The following is a 27,251-nucleotide window of genomic DNA, read 5'->3' as shown; positions in this document are numbered from 1 at the left end:
TTATTTATTATCCATATTGAAAGAACGAATCTTAACGAAGAAACGACAAATTTCCTTCGTCACGATATTCTCTGATTATTCTTATAGAACAGATATCAAATATTGTATCATGAAATCCGACTAACTTACATTTATGAAACTTGAACGTGTCTTCGTTCTAAATCACTCAGTGACGCTTGATATCCTCTTCAATTAATCTAACAAGCAATCAATTTCAAGCCTGGTAAGAGTATGGAGGAATGCCCCTAGATGTTCGAATGAGTCGAAGAACGAATGAAACAGCAGTAAAATCGTCCGTAGAATTTCGTCTTGGATAGTTTTAATTAAATAACGATTCGTTTCCCTCTCGTTTTTAACATTTGCTCGATTCCTCGCCACAATTCTGATAATGAAGTTTCTCGAAGGAATATTTTCGTCATTGTAACGTCATCGATCACGTGGCAACCAAAAATGGAATGGAAAGAAGAAATTGAGGACGAAATCGCCTGCAGCTTTCAAGAGGAATCGAAGAAATTCATTTGCTCGCCACCGATCTGATACTTCAGGCTCTAAGGCGAGATCTTATTTCAAGTTAAAAAGGAAAAGAAAAGAAAAAAGAAATTTCACGCAGAAAAGCGAGAAGGAATCCGAATCTTCTTCGAGAATTCGGAGACAAACTAGATATAGTCGTACACTCGTTCCATTGCTTTTCCCAAGATTATTTGAAACTTGTACGTCTCGTGATCTATACCACGAAAAAGTTTCCTCTTCTGCCCAAGAAAGAAATTTTAATGCGATACCACTACGCTAGCGTAGCATTGCCGTGTTTGGAAAGTCGACTGAGTGTAGAATGTTGCTTTATACAGGGTGAGACACGTAAAACAGGTCATCCGAATATCTCGGCTGTTATTGGTGATAGAAAAAAAAATATATCAGATGAAACTTGCACGATGTCGAGATACACAAGTCATTACACAAATCATAGATGGACGGATCTAGATGGAACGTAAAAACCTTCATTATTCCATTGAAAAAAACAAAGTTGACTTTCATATGACGTCTACGTTAATAAGAAACTATTTACATCAAATTATGCACTCCTTCACACCGCGTGTAAATTTGGTTTGACATATCTGTTTCTATCATCGATAACAACCGAGATATTCAGATGAGTTGTTTTAGTTACATCACCCTATATATGTATGTATCTAGCTGTTTCCATCTTTTTTACAGGAATTCTTACTCTGGAAGAGAGAATCTACGTAAAATCCAAAGATTTACAAAAATGCACATTTTACGATCCATTAAAAGATTTCCACGTACAATGACATTTCCGTCACACTCGTTGAATAGAGGCCAGTTTCACACAATGAAGATCGTCCCATCCTTTCGAAACGATGTTCCCCCCTTGGAGAAATGTATCTCACAGCGTGGAGAACCAGAGCAAATATTTCTTTTATGCAAAACCGATTTAACGTGCTCTCTCACGAGTTTCAGTGGCGGCGACGAAATGATATATCGGCCGTGAGCACGTTCGCAAGAAGAGAAAGCAAACAAATACGAACCGAACGCGTAATGTCAGTAGCGTTCATATTTGTTCCTCTCTCCATTTCTGGAACTCATGCGACCGCCTATCTCATATTTCCGTTTTGCACTGCCCCAGGCCAGTTAGTTTGCATCTGTCATTTCAGAGACAGCCTTGCGAACCTTACGCGCGAAATTGATAGTTATTGAAGTCCTGCGAAATTGATGGTTATTTGGAGTTGCCTCTGTTTGATCGTCGCGACCCAACATCGCCATTTTTTCGACCAAACTGTTGGTTCATGAATTTTAGCGGTTTTCGATCGCTTTATGGCTGAAATATTCGGTGAGGAACAGGTCGGTTCTTTTGTTTAGCTAAGAGGCTGTGTAAGTGTTGTTTTAATCTTTATAGTTTGTGTAAAGAACGTGTAATACAAGGGCTTATCAGAGCCCAAAGCAATTATCGAGATTTAGACAACATTTCGAGTCACTTTACACCGATACCTGGCAAACATTCAAATTACAAACAAGCTTCGAAACGTTAGAGCGTGTCTCGCGACGTGCACAGGAATAGATGTACCGAAAAGGGTAATAGGATTTTCCAAGACGGTTCATACGCTTCTCAACCTAGCGAAGCGTGTTATCGCATTTAATTGTCAAAGAAAATCTTGAGTCAGCCCCGCAAGAAACATCTACGCGCGAGCAAAACTGTTTGAGAGGCTTAGGTTCGCTGAATGTCGCTTTCTCCTTGTTTCACTTTGTTTCATTATCCGAAGGTGTGTCTTACCTTTTTCCTTGGTCCTGAATCAGTTAACACTAATATATGATATGGAATATTTTTACGAAGTCCACCGTCAAAGATGTTTTCGATCTACGACAAATTGAACATTTGATTATATGCAGATTCGTAGTAGCGATATCTTCTTTAGCTATTTGTAAGAATATACAGTTTCGAGATAGAGAATGAAATTGCAATCATCGCAGGAGACTTGGCCTGCAAGTTTATCACGTGCTATTACAATATCGCCTACCTCTCTTTTGGATACTCATCGCAATAGGAACATGATAGACTTTAATTGAAATGTTATCCTGTAAGTCGTGTAATGGGGCCCCTTCTACCAATGAGATCCAATTAGTTGGCCGTTTATTGAATTAAATGGCGAAGCAGTTCCATTATCTCACACACGGGAGTTACATTTTGTAAGCGCATTATGTACAGAATAGCCCGGTTATAACCTGATTATTTTATAACATTTTAACATTATCTACAAGAAGCCAAATATCGATAGTAATTACTTTTAATTCATTAGAGTTCTCTCTTGTTTACTTATTCATACTCTATTTGTTTAGCCCACAAATACTATTACGTTATAACATCCGTTAAACATTTTCTTCAATGTAATAAAATTGACTATTGAAAATAAAATATGCATGAAACAATTAAGATAATGAAATGAATGTACATTATACGTACGTTGCTTTTATATGAGAAAGAAAGAACAAGATAGAACGGCGAATTATTTATCTTCCGCACGAGATCGTTTTCGAGTTTTCTCATCGTAGCCGCAGTAATCGCTATCAGAAGGTGATGTGAGAGTTTCTCAAAGTGATTGGTCGTGGAAAGAAAACCACGAGAAAAGTTATCCTTGGTCAGAAAATTTGGAGCTCGCAGGGAAAGTCCCTGCCTCGAATTGGCGAGAGCTCTCCGTGAAAAGACTCTTGTAATCCACGGCTAAAGTGAAAATTGACGTTGCGAATAGAGCCCATTTATTTTCTAACAGAAACGAAATTCGACTGGAAGACCGTTTCGGAAGATTTGCCAAGCCCTTTTTATTGATATCGTCGATCTATAGCCGAAATGTACGAAGAAGAAAGTATTTTGGCTTTTCTTTTCTGCATTTAGAAGTTGATCGAAGTTCGTTTGGCAACTCGGTACGTTTTTCTCGTTTCGAAACATATTTTCCGAATGCATCTTTTAGTTCTCATTCGTAAATTTCATTGTGGATATAGCACACTGGAAAGCGTAAATTTATGCTCGATGCTATTGAAACGACAGGTAATGCGCGCAATTGAAGGGAAAGCGATCCACTCGGTTCCAATTTGAACAAAGAGAAAAACCGTGTAAGCTCGAATCAAATCACGTTGAATCGACCGGCCAAATGAAATTCCAACGAATCCTGGCGAAATCGACGGAATGTCGTTGCTATAAAGGACCAATAAATTTTTTCCTAGGGCATTTCGTGAGAATGTATCGTATATTGGACGTGAAAAACACTGTTCCGACATGGCAATTATTTCTACCCAAAGAATCGTCGGAATCGTCATCGCGATACAATGAATGCAATCAAAGAGGAGAAGCGAAAACACAGAGCTTGTTTCTAATATACAGACAGTCCCAGGACACGGTTTCAACAACGCTCAATTTAAGATTTTCTAGCTAAATTGTTTTAATATCGTTTAAATATCTGTTTTACTTAACATCTATAGTAATTAGTGATGATATTAATGCCATAACTCATGGTATATTATAGTGTAAGTCGTCGTAAAATGTAAGTAACTGCGAGAAACAGATTTCCACTTCCAATCTATTATCCTCATTTATTTCTTTGAGAATAAAAATTTTCAATTCGATATAATTCTTCGTTTGATTTCATATGCCATAAACTGAAGAAATTATTACGTATGAAATTATTAACCAACGAGTAAATATTAGATATCAGTAATTAATATTATAATTATTATTGTAAACGTTTACACGTTAGTCTTTCGATAAATCTAGACATTTCCCGGAGGTATGTTTCTCACAACGGATATTCATGATTGGCAATAATGATACACCGACATTTCAGTTATTTACCCAGAACGCGTATAATTATGCATGACTTTTACCTATAATTTCATCTGCGATATAAATACTCCTACAATTTTGATGAGCGAATCGCGACTGTGTGGCAATCAATGACGGGATCAATGCAATTCTGACGGTACTAAAACAATGCCAGACTAAATATATCCTGTTAAATATGATAACAAATTTCATCATTTCCATTACTTTCAGATTTATTCTTCTCCTCTTTATTCGTTATTTCCATTTATGCTCTTAAAAAAAGATATATAGAACTAATATAGAAATAAACCTTGATCGTGTAAGGCAACAATGCCCTGTTAGAGGCCAGACACCTTGCTTTACAATATCGAGTATCTGCAACGAATGTTAATCTAACATCATTTTGTCAATCAACGCCAATTGCCACAGTCGCAGCACGCGATTAAGCCAAGAGTTCGTTTGTTCTCCTACGGGAGACGCGTAAACGCAAATTTAATTTCCCAAGATTAATATCCAGCCATGTTGCGAACGTATCCCTGCCGCATTCATTTCTTTATTTTCCATTCTATCTCCGGAAAATAACAATCTGTTGCCTGTTCGTTTAACAATGCAGAGTTTTAAACTCATTTCAAAGTTTACTTCATTCAGTCTGTACACGTAAGTTCGCTTGTGGTAATCCATATGAAAGCTTGAAATCGTTCGGTCGGGAGGTATCTGGAGGCCGTCGGTCGGATGCGTTGTCTCTCGACGAGTCACACGCGCAATTCCGCCTCGCGGTCTCGCATCAGGGAGATTCACTCGTCCGTTGATATTTCAATTATTAAGCATGGACACGATCCTGCAAAGTCATCAGCCTGTGGATCATTAGGCCAACTGATATTTCGATAATGAAAAGGGATTCTGATTGGACATTCGCTGCATACCGTGACGCGTTACGCTTCTCTGATCGGCTTAATATACCATAAATGTTTGAAATTTCTTGATTGGAAATACTATTTTCTTGAAGTGTCGTTGGCTTTTCTTAATCCGAGAGTGTTGATTTTTATCTACGCTTATGACAGGCGTAAAAAATACAAGAGGAAATCAATATCGAAACATTCAGAAACTGCAACAAGTGCGTAGTAACTTATTTGGTAAATAATCCGCGAATATTTCATCTGGGTGAAAGTTTAAACAAACTGCCAGAGCTTCGTGAAAATAATGGGAAAGCGAAACGGAAACAAAGTTACTCGTCCGCAGTGACAGCAAATTATTACGAGTCCTCGACTCACAAAAAGCCACGCGAAACATGGCTGCAGGGTTACGCGTGTTGCAAGCATTCGCTATTCATTGTTCGACAAAAAATAACCCACATAAAGTCTCTTTCCCGTCGACGAATACGCGATTGATTTCAATTTATCGTGTGATTGAACAATAACCATAATATTATATTCCGAATCTCTTATAAAGCAAGCAGTTGTGAGGTTGTTTGAAAAGACTAGTTGAAATTCTCGTGTTCAATCGATTTTCACTTTTATAACATTATCTCTCACGATATTCTGCAAATCTTTAAATTTCTTCCTTTTTTCCAACTTTCGGTACGTACAATATCAAAGTATTTTTTAAATACAATTACATCGTGTTGAATTATTTCGTGCATCAGTGATTATACCTTGGATAATAATTATAATTCAAATTCACCGACTCGACAATAATTTTTCACATCTTGAAATTAGCGTTATAAACATTAGTTGCAACAACAAAATACCAGAAACCTATTCAAAAGATGATAAGATATAATAATTGAATTTTTCTAACCAGCACTACGCATGAAACGAGTTACTATGGTTTACGTCGCTTAAGATTTCGACAGCGTCAGCTGTTTTGCAATAATGCTGAACAACGAAATACAGTATATAGCAAAAACTATACTTCCATAGCAAAAACAACACAATATTTCTATGAATATAGTGGACGCTGCATTCCGTACGCTTTGTATCGTAGCGGACGATGAAACTTTATAAAAAAGCATTTCAACTGCGAATCAAAACAACTGCGCTTCATGTAGTGTACATATTGCACGACAGATCCACTGTCAATAAAACGCGCGACAATAGACACCAAACGCTTTGAAATGAAACAGAGAAATCTCTATGGGAAGAAAAATAAATGACTATAATTACGTAAATAGTATATCTCAGTTTAAGTATAATAGCGTAAATAAAAATTTTTAAATGTAGATTGCAATGTATTTGAAATTTCGATTAATGGTTCACATGGTATGTGAATAAATAAAATACTGCATTAGGAGAATTCTGCCAGTTCATCAATATGTATATAATGGATCAAAAGTATCGGAAAAATATATGTCTTTGTGTTTTATAATTTATAACATATTCCGGAAACCGCAAATAGCAAAAACAGGTATTTACGTTTCAATAAAATATTGTGGATATTTCACCAATAGTTAATATTACAAACGTACAATAACGTAAATATAGTCAGCTGTATGTGTTACACGTCATACTCCAGTATACATTCATTTTTTGCAAAAACCCACTGTGCTCTGGGAACAGCAATAATTTTGTGATATTGAATATAGAGTTGACGTAATTTAATACGTACCATAACACATAGACCACCAGTGACCCATTACATGTATTATTGGGTAACTTTAGTATCAATTTAATCATGTATTAAAACAAGAAATATTCAGAAGCGTCTTATTAACACAAACGACATTAATTGCATTCGTATAATTAATAATAACTGCCTATTAATACCCAATCCTCACTAGTAATAACAAATAATCAAAAATTCAATCAACAAAAAATTCTGTGTTTCCAAATTGTTCACATTATGAAATCACAATGACCAATGCATGCAAAGAAGTACATTACCATACGAAGAAAGTTTATATCGCGATATTCATTTTTCAAGAAAAAATACACAACCTTACAGTAGCTGTCAAATAGGCGACAACTGTCCGCAGAGGAACATAATTATATCGTGTGGCAAGAAATCAATTTGTAAGGGAAGACTTAATCGTACACACGAGGGAGAATAAAATTATGGTAAATTCTATGGCTGGCGTTTTCATAAAAATTTCTCCCGACGACACGGTAACCAACACGTGTACCAATCTCCTACGACTGGTGTTCGTGGTAAAAGTATAATAACCCGGCGTATATTGCCTAGCCGAGGAGAATAACGGGGAATTCAAGGTGTTACGTGCACCGCGCAATCCATATTTATCTTATGTAGCTCGATTATAATAAGCGTCTACGAGGGCAACGGAAAATTCGAGGAAAATATTTTTCAACCGACAACCAACAGCCGATCTCTCAGTCGTATTTTGACTTTCGAACTGAAATGGACTTCTACGAGACTATCATTATCAGATACTATCGCTCGCTTTTGATCTTTGTTGGTCGTATTTTTCCTGTGGCCGATGTAAACTAAATTTATTAATTTCTTTATTAATTAGAAAATCTTTATTTTCCACGAATTTGTTAAGCAAAAGAGCAAGATCGATTTATCGAAAAGCTACCTCCTCACCGACGTCGATTGAAATACATGAAATTTGTTGTCAAGATCATTATTATGAATAATTTTTCCCATACATGTAATGGGCGTCCTATTTCAATTTTCAAGTTATATATAAAGGTATGTTCGGTAGATATCGCATGAAGTGTACTATCGATGTGTTATCTTCCTATAAATTTTAACGGGGCGTGTTAATATCTATCTATTAATATTCAATATCTATTTGATATCTATATCAATGTATATGATAATAAGAATTCCAGCCCACGTAACCCGGCCGCTTAGAGTCTGTATAAATGGGCGATTTAAATCGTTACGTAAAAAGTTAAAAAAACTGAGAAATATCGAGTTGTCCTTACATCAGTAAAATTGTCTAATGTATAATATTGTAAATACAGCAAGAAGATAAATATATGATACCAAACATACTTTAGTGTAGCTCGAGAACTAAAATAGAGCACCCATTCTATATAGAGAGAAAAGCTGTTCAAATTTGATGACATATTTCAAGCTTATCGAAATGCAAGGAAATGGCTTTTAGATGGGTTCACCGAGAACAATTTAATAAATTCCTTGTTTTTTGGATTCAAAGATTCAGCTACTGTGGATACTGGTACTCGGCTCCAGTGAAGAGCCAAAAGTCGTTGCTATTCCTTATGCAAAAACTCGTGACACTGTACAAGATACACTATAAGAACGTCGTAACTATATCCAACGAAATGTACACGATGGTAAGCCACTTTATAATAAGAAACTTAACATAAATTTAAAAAACTTGAAAAAAAATCTTGACATCAATTAAGTTACCAACAGCTAATCAAATGAAAACAATTTTCATTAAAGATGATACAAATTGGATTCTCCTACTTCGTATTTATATATTCTATACAAGAATAACCAAGGGGAAATTGAATGTGATCGTTCATCCAGAGAAATGATCTTCACGCTATCGTGAATTGTCGTAAACAGAATAGTGAAGTATAGTTGTAGCAGCTCGATACCGTGGACTAATTAAACCGAGGATATTGCGTAACTGTAATTACGTCCTAATTGTACGCGTTCTACACTGATACCGTACGATTTTGTCACGCACCGTGTTGTATTTCGTAACCACAATGCTTGTTGCGTTCGTAGTACGCGATTATCGTGTGTACTGTGCGTGTTCTACGAGATGCACGGATTCACACTACCAGAAGAAGACATTGTTACTTTGTTACAGGGATTCGCTATCACTGTTTTAATTGACACCAATTAAACGTTTGATGGTATGAAACCGGTATTATCGTTTTTATCGTTGCACTTGTATCTCGATAATGCGACAGTATTGAGGACTGTCTAGCGCCAACGAAAATTTGCAATTGATAAAAATTTGCATATTATAAAGAAAAGATTCAATCTGATTTTCTTCAGTGAATGAACATTTTCTCAAGATTTTATATGTGCAGTTTCTTTTACAGCAAATGAGGTCATAAAGTTTACGTATTTTTTACAACACAGAAAGGACGTGATTTGCATACTTTTAAAGTTCATGCACGCGCTGCTCCCGGAAGTGAACTATCTGTACTATCATCGATTGGTTAATAAGGCGACACCAAGTATTCTCGTATAACGAAGTTAGAAAAACCTATCTCTAAAGATAGCTATAACAATTTGAACAAATAACAAAAGTTTTGTTTGTCTATATGTATTTGAATTTGGAGGCTGATTAACAAAAATTGCATTCAATAATCGTACAATTTTTTAATTACAGAGAACAGTAAATTTTTGCATTTCGATAATTGGGAAATTATAATAAAATTGATTTGTATAATTAAAAAGTACCGTAGTTAATGTAAAGAAAGTATAGAAGATATCATGCCTGGAAATTGCATTAATCTTAGCGAAATGTTATTTCTGATCCGTTTCATTGAAGTGCGATTGATAGCTGCAATCCAGTTCGTTTATTCGGTTGATGAAACATTGTAAACTGATTTCGCTGTGCAAATGCTGCGTTTACACGTACCTATATATTTTTTTTCTTTTTTTATTCATGCTTCGTGTCGCACCTCTCACGGTGTTCAAATTTGATCAATTGTACTGTAATCGAATTGTTCATATAACATAGTATTTTTTTTTAACAACTCTATAAAAATAGAATTTTTATGAAACTTTCTTCTTCGTGCAGTTCTTTTCACAATTGATTTAAATAACTAATATATTTACACAAATTTTACGAGGCAATTTCCAATTTTAAACATTTAACAAGTAATATTTCCTTTTTTTACTTTATAAATTATAGATATAGGTAACCATATAAACTACATGATATTATGTCCTTACTTTATAGATATTATGCATTATTATACAGAGTGAGTGAATAAAGAGTATTATCTAAAATAACTGGTTACCTGCTGGTTTTATCGAGAGAACATTTTAAACAAATTATGTTACATTTCAAGGGATTCATCGGATGGATGCAATTTTATTCTTGTACATCTTATATTTTCTGAGATATCAAGGTGACCTTTCGCTTTTTAAAATGCTATTGTATATTCTTTATAGCATTAGTCGATCCAGTCAGACATTCTCTACAAAAAGATCTCAGAAAATATAAAATAATAGAAAATAAAATTGCATCCATTCGACGAGTCCCTCGAAGTGCAACATAATTCATTCAAGACGTTTTTCGATAAAACCAATAGGTAACGAGTTATTTTAGATTTCAGATAGTACTTTTTATTGGCTCACCCTGTATATGTATATGTAACGTGAATGTATATATTTTGTGACACAGTTTCTTTAACGACTTTTAAAAACTTTAGACTTTCAGCCTGTACTCGACATGATAATGGAAACCAAATGGTAATTTTGCTCGCATATGCATATACATATATAACACGAACAAAAGTATTGGCAGAAGTATGCTCTCTAAAACAGAATAACTTTTTAAAAATTGGACCAAACGGTTGCAATTTTTTTTTAGAAGTTAGAAGGATTAGTTTATTGGATGACGTGTAAAAAAAGTTTTGAACAAATTGAAATTGATCGGAATTGCGAAAAAAGACAGTAAGGGCCACCTTTTACAACATTTTTATCTGAGCCTGAAATGAAAATTTAAAGAGTGCACTTTATAGATTTATGTTAATTGTATACACGATGAAAATTTCGTCGAAATCGGTTTATGCAGAAACAAGCAACAGGCATCGAAAGATGAATAAAAATGTAAATTTATAAATGTAAAGTTATATATCGAAAGTCGCAAAAAACTGTGATTTTTATCATTTTTAACCGTTTGTAGCTTACAGCAACATTTATCGATTTTAATATAATTTGAAACTAACATAAATCCACAAAGCGTACTTTTTACATTTTCATTACAGGCTCAAATAAAAATGCTGTAAAAGGTGATCTTTACTGTTTTTTTGCGATTCCGATCAATTTCAATTTGTTCAAAACTTTGTTACGAGTCATTTGCTAAACTAATACTTCTAACTCCGGGGGAAAAAAGATTCGAGTCCTTTGATCCAATTTTAGAAAAGTTACTCTGTTTTAAAGAGCGCTGCAACACTTTCGTTCGTGACTGTATGTATACAATTACAATACATTTTTGCATGCAATTACAATAACCGAGCTACGTTACAAACGGGATGAATAATCTGTAATATACTGTTGTGTATGAAAGTGGGGCACATAATTCGTTTATCGTTGAAATAACTGTATTAACTTTCTTTGAGTTTCGACTGTAAGTTACATGCCGCTATAATTACACATTGTAATTGTGACTCCAAAACAAACGAAAGTTATTATCTTTATATCACATTTCATATTATAAACCCCGTTGCACATACATGTATTCCACAGTCCTTATAAAATAGAATAATCGTTTCTGTAAAATTGAATTCTTATTCAGGAAGAGCTATCAAAAAATATCGATGATCGATAAATCAAACGATATGACTGATCGTGACAGTCATTTGCACACAATCACGGGTCAGTGCGCAGCATTCATAATGTTTAATCGTGAATACAGAATTATCATGTCCATCTCACTTGCTTTTGTCGTTCGCATTAATATTCATTTAAGAGTCTTTTATAAACGAAATTAATACAAATAGCCAGTCGTTCTTGCACGATACAATTATCGTAAAACGAATACGTATATTTCATACTGTAACATTAATGATGAAACAGACTTTTCGTGTAGTCGCGTGTATTACAACCATTAATCAATTTAATCCTATAATTTCCCTCTCGTAATCGTTCCTGCTGCTCGGATTTCAATTAATTGAAGCTGATATAATAAACTTTACATTGTTGAATTTAAATACAAAGTAAGAAACAAGATAATACTTTTAACTCCTTCTTCGAGTGGAATTTAATAAAGACTAGAGCAGTCTACGTGTTAGATGCACCAACTATGAGCGTTAAAAGTCGACTAAGGATTAGAGCACGCTCACTTAATTACGTATCTCTCTAGCCAACAACACAACGTCACTATAGGAACGTCACTCCATTAAACGAGTGAAATTAAATAAAACTTCTACGATTTTCAGCCTTGAGCCTTTCTAGTAAGTAGAGTAGAGACAGAAAGTTTAGGAAATATTTTTTCGTTGACATAGTTACGGTTGAAATTGTGTTATGAACGTTGGGAATAGCAGGCTATATATTATTAAATAAACAACTGAGAAATTATAAGCCAAAAGTGAAAAACTGTAGGAAACATGTTAAGCTTCATTTGTTATCTCGTGTAAATTCCGGGATGCGATGAACTTTTTCGGGACTCACTGTTTCATCCTAAAATCGAAGATATGATGTTCCAATTACCAACTCCTTTCGCAGGTATGGTTTTTTATTTTTCATTTTCTCTTTAGAAACTTCAACTTTTAAATTAGCCTTGTATTTCGTGTTTGCGTTTAAAGTACATATATATGTTAATATACGCAATTTAGGAATTTATACGTAATATAGTTATTTAACAAATCTGTTACATTTCGTAAAGTGAAATTAGCAAAATTAGCCTGAACCTGTTCATATTTAGTCAGAAGAAGTATGTACTTCATTAAAGTAAAACGGACGTATAGCCGGGGAAAGGGAATGTAGAGTATAAAATCTTATGTTAGGCGAACACTGGACCATTTGTGCTAGAACTTTGGCAAGTATGGGACCAAATGTAAGTACTATGTAAGGGCTTCCACGTCTTGCTGTTCACACCATTTATCATCATTCTTATTTCTTCTTTAAGATAGAGAAGGAGATTCTGTATACAGTTGTCATCAACCGCACTTCCACAGGGTTAAATATGCTGCGGTCCCAAATTTTTATATTTCAATCGCGCTCTTGTTTCAACCAGCAACAAAATTTTTAATATTATGAAAAGAAGTTTCACACACGTGCATAAAAGAAATTCGTTGACAATAAAAAGACACGATTGGTTCTAAGATGATCCAAAGAACGCAGCAGTGTTAAATAATACAGGCGTGTTGAAGTTACACAATTTGAATCGATCAATTATTTACGTTAGTTAGGTAAAATTGATACCGTTTTCTTCCTGTTTGAACTTCGTCAGATTTATGGTTTTCGAAATATCGTTAAATAAAAAAACTTGAAGTTCCGACTGTTACGTTATCGCTATTCTTGTCGTATTCCTGCACCACATGCTCGTACATCGCCATTGACCTATCGCAAACTCGCTACCTATCTATTAATCACTGACAAACATGGAATCAGCATATTTTTACTATGCCTACTTTTACTACGATTTCCACAGAAAAATGTAGGTCAATGAGTTAACTGTCACTCATTAATCTGTACGTTCAAATGCTGCGATTTAAGATGTCATAAAGAAATGAAATAAAAAGAAAGGTAAAGAGAATCTTTTAAGACACGTGATCCAAACCAGAATCGGGGTAATTATTATGAAGATTTGGTATCCTTTATATTATCTATAAGATGACAATTGCTTTTCACATATCTTCCATTCAAAAAATGTTCGTTTTCACATACAGCTGACTTATTACGTTTCTAAGATATAGCCTTTAGAGACAATAATTTCACGTAAATGATCCATGTTTGAACTATTTGATGTTAATGACGTAAGTTAGTATCGCATTCGAATTATTGTGCGTATTCATATGGTTTGTACACTCGAGTGTTTTATGCAACTGCAATATTACAACACGACAGAGCGAAGACTAACGAGACATTGACGCTTCGTAAATTCTAGTTCATTAATTCCGTAACGTCACTATCTCACGCTCCAACATTCGAGTACCTCATTTATTCCGCAATACATCATTCCATGTTCCCCTTCAGCATAATCTGTTTCATTTCACAAAACTTTAGCATCTCATTTATTCGTATTCGCTAAATTTCAATGCTTTATCGCTCTCTGAATTCATGTACGCACGAACATAAATTTTCTGTTTTCAATTTCATCCTGATTTATGACATTCTTTCGTTATGATTTTGTAAATGTTGCGATTGCACTCTTACTGTTTTCCAGCATAGACGCCGTCACCTTGATAATATCAGCGTGAACGTAGTACTATTCTATGATGAAATCTACAGAACCGTTATTCCACTTGAAGGAGAATACTTTCTTCCATCAGAAGTACTTTTATCCAATTTTACTTTGCGTGTTATTCTGATCGTGACGATATATTTCGCTGCCATCGACTGGATTTTGCATGCAATTCCCGTGTAAATATGAAAAATTTGATCGATCATAAATATCGACAAATTAATGATATCTCCTGGGACTATTTCAAGCATAGATTCAAACGGCTGTCCAACGACGCCTCAGGCAGTTTCTCGAGCAAAGACATCTTGGTAAATTGGAACTGCAGATTTTATGAGCGGCTAGTCCGTTGCATCGAATATTACGTACGAGCCATGGGATTAGATTGGGATACTTTCTGCGAGCGTATGGAAAATTTGCTGTTCGATACTAATACCATCGTTTAATTCATGTTCTACATTCGTGCAGCAAATGTACGAGAGTTATGGTTTGAGAGTTTAAATTATTTCTCTCGATACTCATGCTAGTGATCTAACTTTATCGCATAAGTTTCGTGCAAATCCTTCTACCTCTATTTTATAAAATATTCACTTCCCTTTCAATAATTTGTATTAACACATTGTGATCATTACATCATCATAAAGGACTTCTGTATAACTTTCTCAAATAAACGAACAATTTCGATATAGCACGACTTCCATTTGATTCCAAGAGAAATACACGCGTTGCTGATTAACGATTGAACGATGAAGCGCAATCAACAAACTTTGCAGTTTATATGCAGAGATATTTGCGTTTCGCGTTGCTGATTCATGCACAGAGTACTGCGGATGTAACAATTCAAACAACGGTTGCGCAACTGTTAACGGCGACGTGTATAATATGCAGCAGAGTGCTTAAGATGCGCTCGATGTTTGCGCCTTTTTGACAAATTAACGCCAGTGAAAAGCGAGAACGAACTTGTCATTTCGGCGATTCATGTCTCCGCGTACCCAGTCACGGGGTTTTTGCATATCTATTCGCCGGTTGATGGACACGAACTGAGAAAACTCGTATCTCTTTCCTTATCAGACGTAAATATATTCGTTCTTCTCTCTCTTTTTATCTCTTCCTTTTTCTTTCCCTCGCCATTGTGAAATGTTGCACTCAATTTGTCACCTTCTTATACGCCATGTATCATTCACGTTTTCAAAGCACGTTTTGTCGTGTTCCTCAGCCGCTGTCGTAATGACGATACAGTTAGGGAAATTATATCGGGACAGTTACCGAAAAATAATTTGTATCTTTTTCCTGCATCGATAATTTTTGTTAGCACATGTAAAATAATTTTTTTAGTGCTTTTTCACAATTTGGGAAAATTGTTTTCATGGAAATGCAATCAACGGAATTATTCATATATAAACGAAAGGTCCCAATCCGAAGTTCGTAGTCAGACGCTTATTCTACTGCACGAGTTTAACGCTAAGGCGATTCTTACCTAATCATGAATAATTTTAAGTATATCGCGTCAAACGTGACAGAATAAAATTATAAATACGAAATAATAGAATCGTCGAAACAGTCCGACCCTTGTTTGAAGACTTCGGCAAATGATTTTATCAATTCCAACGTAGAAAGATGCGCGCGACAAAAATGTGGAACCCAGCAGAATTCAATTAGTTTTTGTTAAACAAACAGCACAGCTTCAGTAACTTAAAAACAATCGATTCGTTCGATTCATTTACGGTATTTACGAGAATATATGTTCGTCTCTCGGTACCGTTTAAACAGCGCTTTTATTTGAGTGTACACGTTCGAAATAATAAATGATTGCACCGAGCGTAAATGTATCGAGCCGACAATTTTGCAGGTATTACGAAAGCTGGTACATGGCGCCGGCGCGAACGCAAAAACTCCCGGTGCTGCTGTTGCAGAAATGTATGGAGCCTAGCCGTTTATCAATCGCTAATCTTATCACCGCATCGCTGCAAATCTTTGCCACGGTAAAATTCGTTACCAACCCGTTATAAATCTGACCCGTATCTCAAAAGGGAGACCGTGCTGGATCTATCTCGCGTGCCTATTTTCTCTTTTGATCAACAAACGATCTATGAACGAAATCGAACACGATCTTCCGCGACTCAATGAAAATTTTACGCTGATTTTAGTTTTAAAAGATAGGAAGACATTCCGCGTTTCTTTCAATGAAATAATTGCAAAAAAAAAAAAAAAGAAAGAAAAGGGAAAGTAACGAAAATCTCAACTCATATGAACATATGCGACAATGGGTTCAAAGTCGATCCAGTTCGGATTCTACGGTACCGCATTATTGATCTGGCAATATTTTCTATTCAAGATCGTTCAAACGTCGATATCTTACTTCTGTGAAACACTGACACGGTCATCCAGAATAGGAGTCGACGTTAAATCGGAAATTGCAACAGTCACTCGTAGCGAATGATTTACCGGATGTCAGATATCTTTTGCGTTACAGTCGGCTAAATTAAGTTTCACTTTAATAAACGCATTCGCCGGCATCGTCCGTTATGCACCTCCGTCTACTTGTCCATGGATATAAAATTCAGTAGAGAAAGAATGGAAGAAACAGAAAAATAATTTGTTGGAGAACAAGCCACGCTATCTGCCTATGATTCGTAGTATCTTTTTTATCATTTTACCTATAGCTCGAATTTAGAAACGTCATATTATATCGTGATATTTTCATCTCATAAATCAATGATTGGAGGAGATACAAAAAAAAGATCGTATAATGGCAACATTTTGGTCAGCACTTCAATCTGCCACTTGCCGATACAAGAGGAAAAACGTTGGTACAGTATTTACTTTCCCAATCCTTCTTTCATACGTGTAGCTTGAACGAATGTGAGTTCCTTTTTCAGTTCTCGCTTTTATGATTAAAAGTAATTTGAGGTACAATTTCTAGAGAGATAAAATAATATTATCTGACTTAATTACTGTTGCGTAAGATAAAACGAACGAAAAGGAAAAGAGAAAATTGAAAATCGAATGGCTGAATAAAATGTTTTCACTGATATTAACTGACATCGTATTGTAATTCATAATTATTTTCAGTGGTAATTAGATGCTCGTGAAAAGAAGTTTATTAAGAAGAAACGAGCAATTTTGTCAACGAATTTATTAATTTAAGTCGGAATTAATTAAATTTCATTAGACGAAAATTAATTTATTAAACAAAGAACGCGTATCTCGTGGCTCTTCGAGCTGCTGGAGCACGTTAAACGCCATTAGATCGTGCTAAGGAACGTTAACGAAATAAACATTTTAGAGATGTACGTAACATAAGATGGAATCATTGATTTTCATTCATATAGATAAAAGGAATGGCCAGGAATTCTTATAAAATTAATATTTATTGTTTGTTTAAATTATTAATTATAGATAATGTAGACATTACACTTCCCTTCGCGTGAAAAGCAAATGACACAAGAGACAATTTAACAAAATATAAATTAAATCATTATCACTGCAGTGACTGCTTGTGCTCTATCATAATTCCAGTTTTTTCAACAATTGAGAGAAACGTCGGGCGTGCGACAAACAAATGGAAATTAATTCCGTTGAACACATTGTTAATTAAAAATGGTTCGCTTATAAATTGTACTCGAGTTTACAATGGTTGCACATTGATTTAATTATATGTCCTTAATATCGCAAATTAATTACGAGGGTACGTTAGACTGAAGCTTCGTTCATACGTTCTTTAGTACTCGATATAAGCTGTCGAAAATCTAGCAACCACAAACAACAAACAAAAGCTTAATTTTCGCAACTGTCATTTCAAGCAGCGAAATTTCACCACCACAAGCATATAGCTGTGAAACATAGCATGTGAAATCGTTTCATCGTTCATCGTCGCCATCTCTATGCTTTGTCTTATGTCTGCGACTACTACGATAGAACGAGAACTTTTTTCATATTCTGAGGAATGAAACGAATGAGCTTGCTAGATAATTTGCCAGATTCTTTCGCGAAGCAACGCTGAGGCGTGGCATATTAAATTTTGAAGCGACGTAAGTTACACAACAGCATGATGATCGCAATGGCGCCTTGTAGTTTCATCTCGAGCTACGAAATGCAAAGTGAATATACAATGCCAAACCTATTTATCTCTTCAACTTATGTACGGATATTTTAATACTTTTTTTTTTACGACATTTTAATTAAATTTTAATTTAATTTTAATTTCGCGAGAAAATATTTCGACCATAATTTTATCAGTTGAAAATTTATCGAGCACCAGGTAAATCGCAAGATATGAACAGCGCGTATAGTTCGGTCGTAGCAATCGAGTTATTAATGGTGTTACGCGGGTTTAATTTATCCACGATATGGAAAGGAAGTGCGCGAGCGCAGATGCGTTTCGAATCTAATTATCTCCTAAAGTTGTGCGCTTTATAATACCATGTTAAATAGTTTATGATCGTATATGCGTATGCGAATATGAATGGTTTATCGAGCCGTTATCGATAATTCGCGGATAACACGAAACAAAAAGTATTCTCTAACAAAGGTGAATTAAATGAGATTTCAATAGCAAAAGACAATAAGCTCTTTGCTATTTAGTTTCGTTTCAATTTAGCGAGTGAATTTTTCAGTCTGTTTGATTCCATATTTTCATATGGCATTTGCCGATCGAGAAAAAGGCGTATAAACAATTAATATCTGTATAAGTTTATACCTGTTTGCCTCTTATACTTATACGCGTTTTCTTTAATCCCCTGTGCATTTTAGCACAGCTTGTTGAAAGTTTTCGACAGCATAAAATATTAACCACTTACCTGAGGATAGTCTCCATCCTTCATCTGATAATCGAATACGTAAAAGTACGTTTTGGGCAACGGTTCCTTCTCGCTTTCCGGAATCGGTGCGATATGAGGATTATTCGGTTTCTTCGTATGTCTTAGAGTAAATAGGTCGCCAGTTTGCACTAATGGCGCCACGAATTGAGCGTCGCTTAGTGCTTGGACACAGGCGTCCTTCGTATTCACTGGATGCTGCACCGTACGTTCCCAATCGGTGTATTCATTCACCACCTGATTCATCAACCAAAAGTAATAATATGAAAAAGAATGTAAAATTAGAACGCCGTTGATTTCAAATCATAATCGCAGTCAAAAAGATATCTTCTCTGTAAAAGCTAAACACAATTGGGAAGTCCTCTCCTTGCATTTCGTTTATAATATACAAAAATTACCAACGACTTTTATGAATGGTAAAAAAATGGAGTATCGTATTCGAAAGCCTTTGCGAAACGCATTCTATATTTGTTGCTGGATAGTATTCGTTTCTTTTTTTGTTACAGCAGTGCAACGCGATGTTTTTCCGAGGAAACTCGATCCTTTTTGTTATTTTCACAAATATCACAAATTCAGATGGACCAGTTTAGAAACGTTTCTATGGCAACAGAAACATTTCCCTTCAACATGTATTATTTTTCCATATTGGAACCATATTTTGCATCGTATAATTTTCAACGTGTTGATTCGTTCGACGATTGAATTTACAAAAATTTAGCTTGAAATGTGGAATAGACTAAAAAAGAGGTCAAATTTTTCAACAGAGATGTTTACCATCAATATTTTCACAAAACCATAAATATAGCGACGTGCTGGAATTTTCCACGCTAAAATTTGTCTCGAGCCCTCACATCACTCGACACCGAATTTGGTTGCACAGTTAGCACGCCACCCGTAAGTGGATAACAATTTATAATTATGAATAATCAGACAAGTATAGGCGATATACGTTTTGGACAGGGCTGGATGGTAGTTTCGTCACGAATGTGCAACGAATTATTCCCAGTGAGCGCTATGAAAATACACGCGAAATGGCCGTGAAATAATCTTCGGAATCGTTGGCTTATCGGAATATATGAAAAATGAACGATCACGAACCGTTAAACGCTTAATCGCGTATGCAAAATTGTTACGACCTTGTCTATAGGTCTTCTTATCCTTACTTTTTTATCACTGAATTTGAAGTGTAATTATAATAATAGAACGATTAATGAATAAGTCGATTACCATGCGATTAGAAGAAAAAATACCTTTAAGTAATTTAGGCGAGTACGAATTTCTAATGAACCATTATAATTGTGGGAAATAAGAGAGAAATGCAAGTCAGATTTCTTAATTTTTAAAAGCGATTTTAAAATTCAATCAAGAGAAACGAATTTATTCTTCTACCGCGTAATCTTGAATTGATTTATCACAGCCGGTTTAATTATTAAAATCCACGTACCGTGTAAAATATTTCCGTGAGATGATACACGTACGCGTTCCTCACGTATGTCCTAATGATCCTGTCTCTCCGCTCACCCTCGAACCCTAGTTGTACATCCTTTTCCGCGAATTTCCATAGTGCTTCGCTGGTAGTTACGCCAAATAACAAATCGTATTTGTTATTACTCGTGATCGGAGCACCGTGTTCAGCTTTCTTCGGCAGTGGCCTGCAACAAAATGAATTTATGTACCTTGTGCGTGCCTCTTTTATCTTTTCCTTCGTTGTATTTAATTACATGTGTTAACATTTATGTGTTTTAGCGACGTCATTTTTAAGAACATTACGATCCGACGTAAAGTTTTCCGTTCATCGTTATGTCTAACGTTCGTAAAAAGGAAAAAAGTTGCACCGAACACCTTGCAACACTGTTCCAACTGTTAGACATCGAATATGCTAATGGACTTTGTAGTACTAGCCTGGGTCATTTACAATCGCGTTAATGAATCGTACTATAATGTCTACGGTGAACTTAGCTGGTTTCACATCTGCTTTACATTTAATGAAGGGGGACGTTGATAAAATTCTGAGATGAAAAACGAAGACGTTCGTCCCTCTCATAATTGAAATATATTATCGGTACTCCGGTACAAGTTCTTCCAGAAGTCGGTCAAGTAAAAAATGGTAAGATGTTCATTATTAATTAATATCCATTAAAAAATTTCGAGAATATTGGTAAAGCAGGGAAAAATATTGTAATTTTATAATAATGTACAATCTTTGTAAATATCTTATTTTTTGCATTCAAAAGAGAATAATTGATTCCTACCCGAATCCTTGGAACTCCGGACCCATGTAGGACAGCAAATCTTTTTGAAAGTCTGCCTTGATGACTACACCGTCCACGCTGGGTCCGAATGCACTCAAAAATGTCGGTGGTTGAATATCAACCAGCATCAGCTCTTCCAGGCTTCGGTCTCGGAGACAGTCAACAATTAGTTCGTTGTCTTTGAGCAGATCCTCGGGGATCGAGCAATTAACTGCTCTGGCAAGTCTCAAAGCGTAAGAAACAGGATCGTCGACAACTGCCCACGACGACAGAGCGCTGCCTGATAAGAGGATAGCTCTCTTGAATAAACCTATATACAGAAATTTAGTATGTTCGTTTAATGATGCTGCAGTATATAAGAAACTATTATATAATACAAAAATCATTCGTGCAATCTTTGAATACAAGTTTTTGATAAGATAAAAAAGATGTATTACTATTATTTTTTAACGCTTATTCAACTCTTTAATATCTTTTAAAGTAATTATTATTCAATGACAATCTTTGATGTCTCGATAAATTCTATGGAAGTCTTTTTATAGAGAAAAATTTCTTTTAGTTCCATTTGTAAGAGGAGCATATCTTTTCTTTGCGTCTCCTGTTTTTAGCATCTCTGTGAGAGAAATATTGAAAATAATCGAAGGAATGGCGCTTTCCCCAGACGATCGTATATATATTAAACGAGCACATTCTAACCACGGCTACGAGAAAGAAAATTCTAGAAAAAGAGAACATTTTCGAAGAGAAGCTCGTTTCTGCTTTTTCTTCTACCATGAAAAACAACGGGGCAACATTTCTCTTGCCGTCTACCCTTTGAAAGTCTACTTTTCCAGGCGAAAAGAAATCAAGTTGTAACAAGAAATAGCCGTGAGATGCTTTGATCTTTCTTTATAGCCTGGGATATCTAGGAAACGTTTTCAAAGTGTCTATTCGAAGAGACAACTTTAATTTATCGAACCTTTCAAATTTTAGGTTAATACCTGTGGCTTTAAATTAATCCCTTTAGGAAATAATAACGTTTAGAAAAACTTCGCGATAAATGTTGCGTTGATTTACTGAAATTCGTTAATTTCCCCGAACATTATTACACAAATAATACATGGAAAATTAATTTAGAAAAGAACGATATCGAGATAAAGAAACTTAGATAATGACAAAATTGTTATTATATTGTAAGGATGTAGTGTGCCGATGTAAGGCACTGAACTATAAATTACAACGAGCCTTTTTTGTAGACGCGCCACGAAGATCGGCGTTAAGGAGGAAACTTGTTACAGTCTGGAACAAAGATGGAAATTACATCAGAAAGAACGATATCGTACGAATAACAAGCGCGTTGCGCTGGTTGTACTTATCGACGACTGTCACGTAGCAAGGATAATTGAGCTACCATTCCGTTCTCGTCTCGGTTTCAAATGCAAAAGGCTCCGGAAATTTCCGAAGAGAATACACCATTGGTAAAAGAATCGTTTATGTATAATATATTTTATCGCATTACAGGTGATAACACAATTCTTGTAATTTGTGGAACACTAAACGAAATGGATAAATAGATGCTCTGTGTTTAAAACATTTCAGTCGAGAATAGAATGCCTTTATCGCTCCGATTTCGATCTAAACGATAGCAAACGACACGACTAGACAACCAATGTAGGACTTCAGAAGAATGTAAGATTACAAAGCTTCTACCCATCTACAATGATCCAATCGCAAGAGCAAAGCTGTTTCGTTAACTTCTAAAGCCATTGCCTCAATTATACGCCTTCTGCTGGCCATCTTCGTGGCCGACAATTTATCAAGACAGATTTATACCAGCAATTTCCAGCGGCCTGTATTCGGCAAGCCCCATCGACGTAACCGTCGGAGCAATATCGGTCGGGAATCGGCAAGGCTAAGCGAGAAATTCCAGTCTGACAGGCTGGAACGTTCGTTGGAAAAAAGACGAGATGGAAAAACGAACCCAAAGAAACACAGAGCCAGATCGTGGACGTTCCGCGGCCTCATAAAAGCAGGAAGTATTTTCCAATAGCACGTGAGAATACCCGTGACCACTGGGGAAGAAGAACGATATTTCACGCGCATAATATCGCGAGAATTTCTCCTTCCATCGTTTTCTACTTTTCAGCCTATTACGCTTTATCCCGTGTAACCATTTCCCGTTTCATCGTTGGTCGAGGAAGGACCGTTAACAGTTAATGGAACCACGTGAAAACTACTAGAATGAAGATAAAAGGAGAAACAAATGATATTGATAGCTGTATCATTTATATTCCAGCGTTTTTACACTCTCTTGCAAATTAACAATCGCAAAAGATTTTTTAGAATTTTTGCACATTGCTTTCCGGTTTATTCGTTTTTGTAATTTACCGTTTTTTCTTCTTTTTCTACCCTGTTTTAGCGTGGAGAGTGCTTCAGTTTCTCTGATGAAAATTATCTTATCTTCGACACTCTCCTCTTCGCGAATGATACAGGTGGTTGGCAAAGATAAGGGGAGAATTTATCGGAGATATGTGAGGTATTAAGGATAAAATTTTATTCACGTGAAAAAAAACAGACGAGCGACCCGATAAGATTGTAAGCCCTGGATAACTCGGTGCCAACTAACACTCGAACCATCGAAACATAACATTGAGCCATCAAAGATTCGTATGCTCTGTCATATTCTATTCTCTTAATATGTAATTTTATAAGATTTTACAGTTACGAATACGAAAAGTTATTCATATATCTCATATCTGTTATTCGATTTTTATAAGAGATTATATTTGGAGGTTTAGGATATAAAACTCCTTACGATATAGCGGAGAACCAAATTTGTTTACCTGCATTTCGATAGAAACGGTTATTGAAAGATTTAAGTAGTATAAGTCTGTCGCGGATCAGACAACCGTGTCACGTTACTTATATCTGGTATTCTAACTACTCGGAAACTTCTATCAAAATTATTTCTAAGTAATATAAATGATATTAACTTTATTTCTACTTCTTTCTCTTGGGTGTGTTGAGTATTACGAACAAGAGGAGGAAGAAGCAATCGATCTTTGGAATTGCATCTTGAGAAACGTCCGAGCTTCAACGTCGATCAGAAACCAGTTCGACACACATAAGCTCGTTTCCTTCTGAATTCTTCTCGAGAGTCTCGTTAGCGGTTCGTTCCACGATCGAAGGAATCACCGAGAAGTATTGGATTCCCCCATTGAAGAAGAAGAGGCTTCGCGACCGTCGCCGTCTCGTTATTTATGGCATAACGATTTTTCTCTGCTCTTTGCGCACATTCGACCAGAACATCGTAGCTCTGGTTAATTGTTTCGGCACAATCGGCGCGTGCGAGCAAAATTATGAACGAGACAACGGTGTATAGAATTTAATCGAACCGAGAAAAACCGTAAGGAAGATGTAAAAATGGTTTCATGCCTCTAGTAACGTAGATTGAGAAACTGGATTTTTATCGTGTTACGCGCGAACTTTTCCAAGTTCGTTGAGATTCGTTGAGATTACTTGGCGAAAGTCACAGTCGATCGAATAAACTTCAAACTTGAGAATAAGGGAGAGAGGAACGGCGAAATTAAACGTATTCTTGGTAAGCCTGATTTTTTATTGATCTTTCAATTTTAGAGAGAACTTCTTCAGAATTTATTCTGTATAATTCGTTTCGTCTGTGGTTGAAAACTTAGTGAGATATTAAAGGCGGTTTATGAAGCGTTACATTGTGAATCAATCGTTTGTTTGAATGATTTATATGCCAGAAGCACGGGGCATATCGTCGACAGAGAGAAAAAGATTACTCACCACGAATGACCGTCGGGCTGATGGCGAGAAAATGAACACAGGAGGCCCCAGTCCCTTGACCCATCAGCGTCACGTTGTTGGGATCGCCGCCAAACAGAGCAATGTGCTCTTTGACCCACTGAAGCGCCGCGATCTGATCCATCAGCCCATAATTCGCGACCCTCGCCTTGGTCTGAGGCGCCATGTTGGCGTTGAGAAAACCAAGCACGCCCAACCGGTAGTTCATCGTTACGATCACTTGGTCCGTGTAGCTGGCTAGTACACTGCCATCGTACGGATTTCCGCTGCCCCAGTCGTAGCTCTCCCCGTGGATATACAGCACTACCGGATGCTTTCTACTATTGTCTGCCATGCCTGTGTACAGAAACGTATCTTTTATCGTTTCCTTCCTTATAAAAAAAATGTGTAAAAGATATCCAAATGAGAAATAGAGATATCTCTGAGCCAGCTTAGAGATTTTCTTTCACCCGAGAATAATCTCTCCTTTTCATCTTTATTCGTGCAATATAACATAGCACGCGTCGAATCCGATAACCGACATCGACGCGACGTAGCGACTAAAATATTAACAGTGTGCCGTCAGTCGATGTTTGGCAAACAATCGTCGAAGGAAAACGTTGCAGGCAACTCTGAACTCTCGTTCCGTTCAAGGTCCGTCGCAGTCTTTGTTCCCTTATCGTCGTCTCGTCTGGCTGAAGGTACAGCTCCGAGCAACGAAGGACGCAACGAAGAGTGGAGAGAATCGGAGGGTTGAAAGGGGATAGAAGTATGATGGCATTGTTCACAGCGAAGTCTGTCAGCGATTTACGGTTGCGCCAGAGAAGAGAAGAGAAGAGAAAGAGAAGAGAAAGAGAAAGAGAAAGAGAGAGAAAAAGAGAAACGCGACACTGGGAAAATTAACCTTGCGACAGAGAATGCTGGGCGTGACGAAACGTTCCAGCGGATATGATGGCCCGCTAATGCTTCTTTGCTATTGTCGCGTGCTTCTGTATGACAGCTGGCCGCACTCTAGACACCGTGAACTGCGACATGTGTCAATTCGTACGCGGGATCGCGTGAAACGCGCTTGGCCGACAGAATGTAACGAGAAAACGCGTTGGCTAGCACAAACGGCAGACTTTTGATTAGAGCTGGAATGTTTTACTGGAACGCGTCTCGTGATTGGATGCAAACCCGCAGGGAACTGCGGGAGTCACTCGATCGTTCTTCTATATTGCAGAAATTCGTAGTTGATTCGATATTTGTAGAGAATTGTAATTGGGATGCGAAGATCAGTAAGAGGGAAAATTGCTTCTATCGTGATTTCTTCGAGACAAAACACAGTTGACGGTACGATTTAATTGTGTGGCTATTGTAAATTGCAGCAAAGCAGAATGACAGTAGCGCTAGTCAATCATAAGATTAGCTTCTCTAATCTCGCTCGTAACTATTCAATATTTGCGTTCATCAGCAATCACATTTTCCTGCAATATGCACTGACTATTTAGCCAACGATGAAATTACCAGAACCGGTGAACAACTGGTCAATACAGCATGAACTACCAAATACCGTTTAAATTAACACGGTACATATTTCGATGCTGTATAAGCTTGAGTTACCTTTGATCGATTTTATCGAAAAGGAAGAATTCCAGTGGTTCGCCTATTTCCTATCGCGGAACACCGACCCCTATTCGAGGGACAATATCAACGTCCACGAGAAACGGGCAAGCAAGGAAGCGTTAAAGAAAGCAGCACGTGAACGACCCTCGTCGAAACAAAGACCGATGTTGACCGTATGTCTGGTCCTATAGAAAAGTTACAGCCAGGGCTAAAGAGGGGCTTGCAGAGCCGAGACGAGGCAGGGATGGTTGGCAAAAGGGATTCAAGTCTCGGTCTTCGACTCACGCTTCAGAAAATATAAAGTCTGGGACAGTTCGTCGCTCGGAGCGCTTGAATAACCGTGAAGGGCTTTAATTTTAACCCAAAGATTGCTAGTTTAATGTATTTTCATTTCCATTTTGCTCTGTTCCATAATTAATGCCAATTTATTTTATGCGAGTACC

General features: G+C 36.4%; 1 protein-coding gene across 3 annotated transcripts in view; it reads right to left on the bottom strand.

Annotated features, from left to right (window-relative positions):
• The window catches only part of LOC126920359 (neuroligin-4, X-linked), a 261,080-nt gene that overhangs the window by 78,268 nt on the left and 155,561 nt on the right, over positions 1 to 27,251 (bottom strand). For all 3 annotated transcript variants that reach the window (XM_050730589.1, XM_050730590.1, XM_050730591.1), the window contains exons 5-8: positions 25,207 to 25,560; positions 21,418 to 21,727; positions 20,610 to 20,817; positions 19,148 to 19,402 (exon numbers count right to left, since the gene is read on the bottom strand). In XM_050730589.1, the coding sequence (XP_050586546.1) occupies positions 19,148 to 19,402; positions 20,610 to 20,817; positions 21,418 to 21,727; positions 25,207 to 25,560 (1,127 nt within the window). The remainder of the gene's footprint in view (positions 1 to 19,147; positions 19,403 to 20,609; positions 20,818 to 21,417; positions 21,728 to 25,206; positions 25,561 to 27,251) is intronic.

The sequence above is a fragment of the Bombus affinis genome, chromosome 9 (assembly GCF_024516045.1).
Source record: "Bombus affinis isolate iyBomAffi1 chromosome 9, iyBomAffi1.2, whole genome shotgun sequence".
In the NCBI taxonomy this organism is placed as follows: domain Eukaryota; kingdom Metazoa; phylum Arthropoda; class Insecta; order Hymenoptera; family Apidae; genus Bombus; species Bombus affinis.
This window is presented reverse-complemented; position numbering and strand designations above follow the sequence as displayed.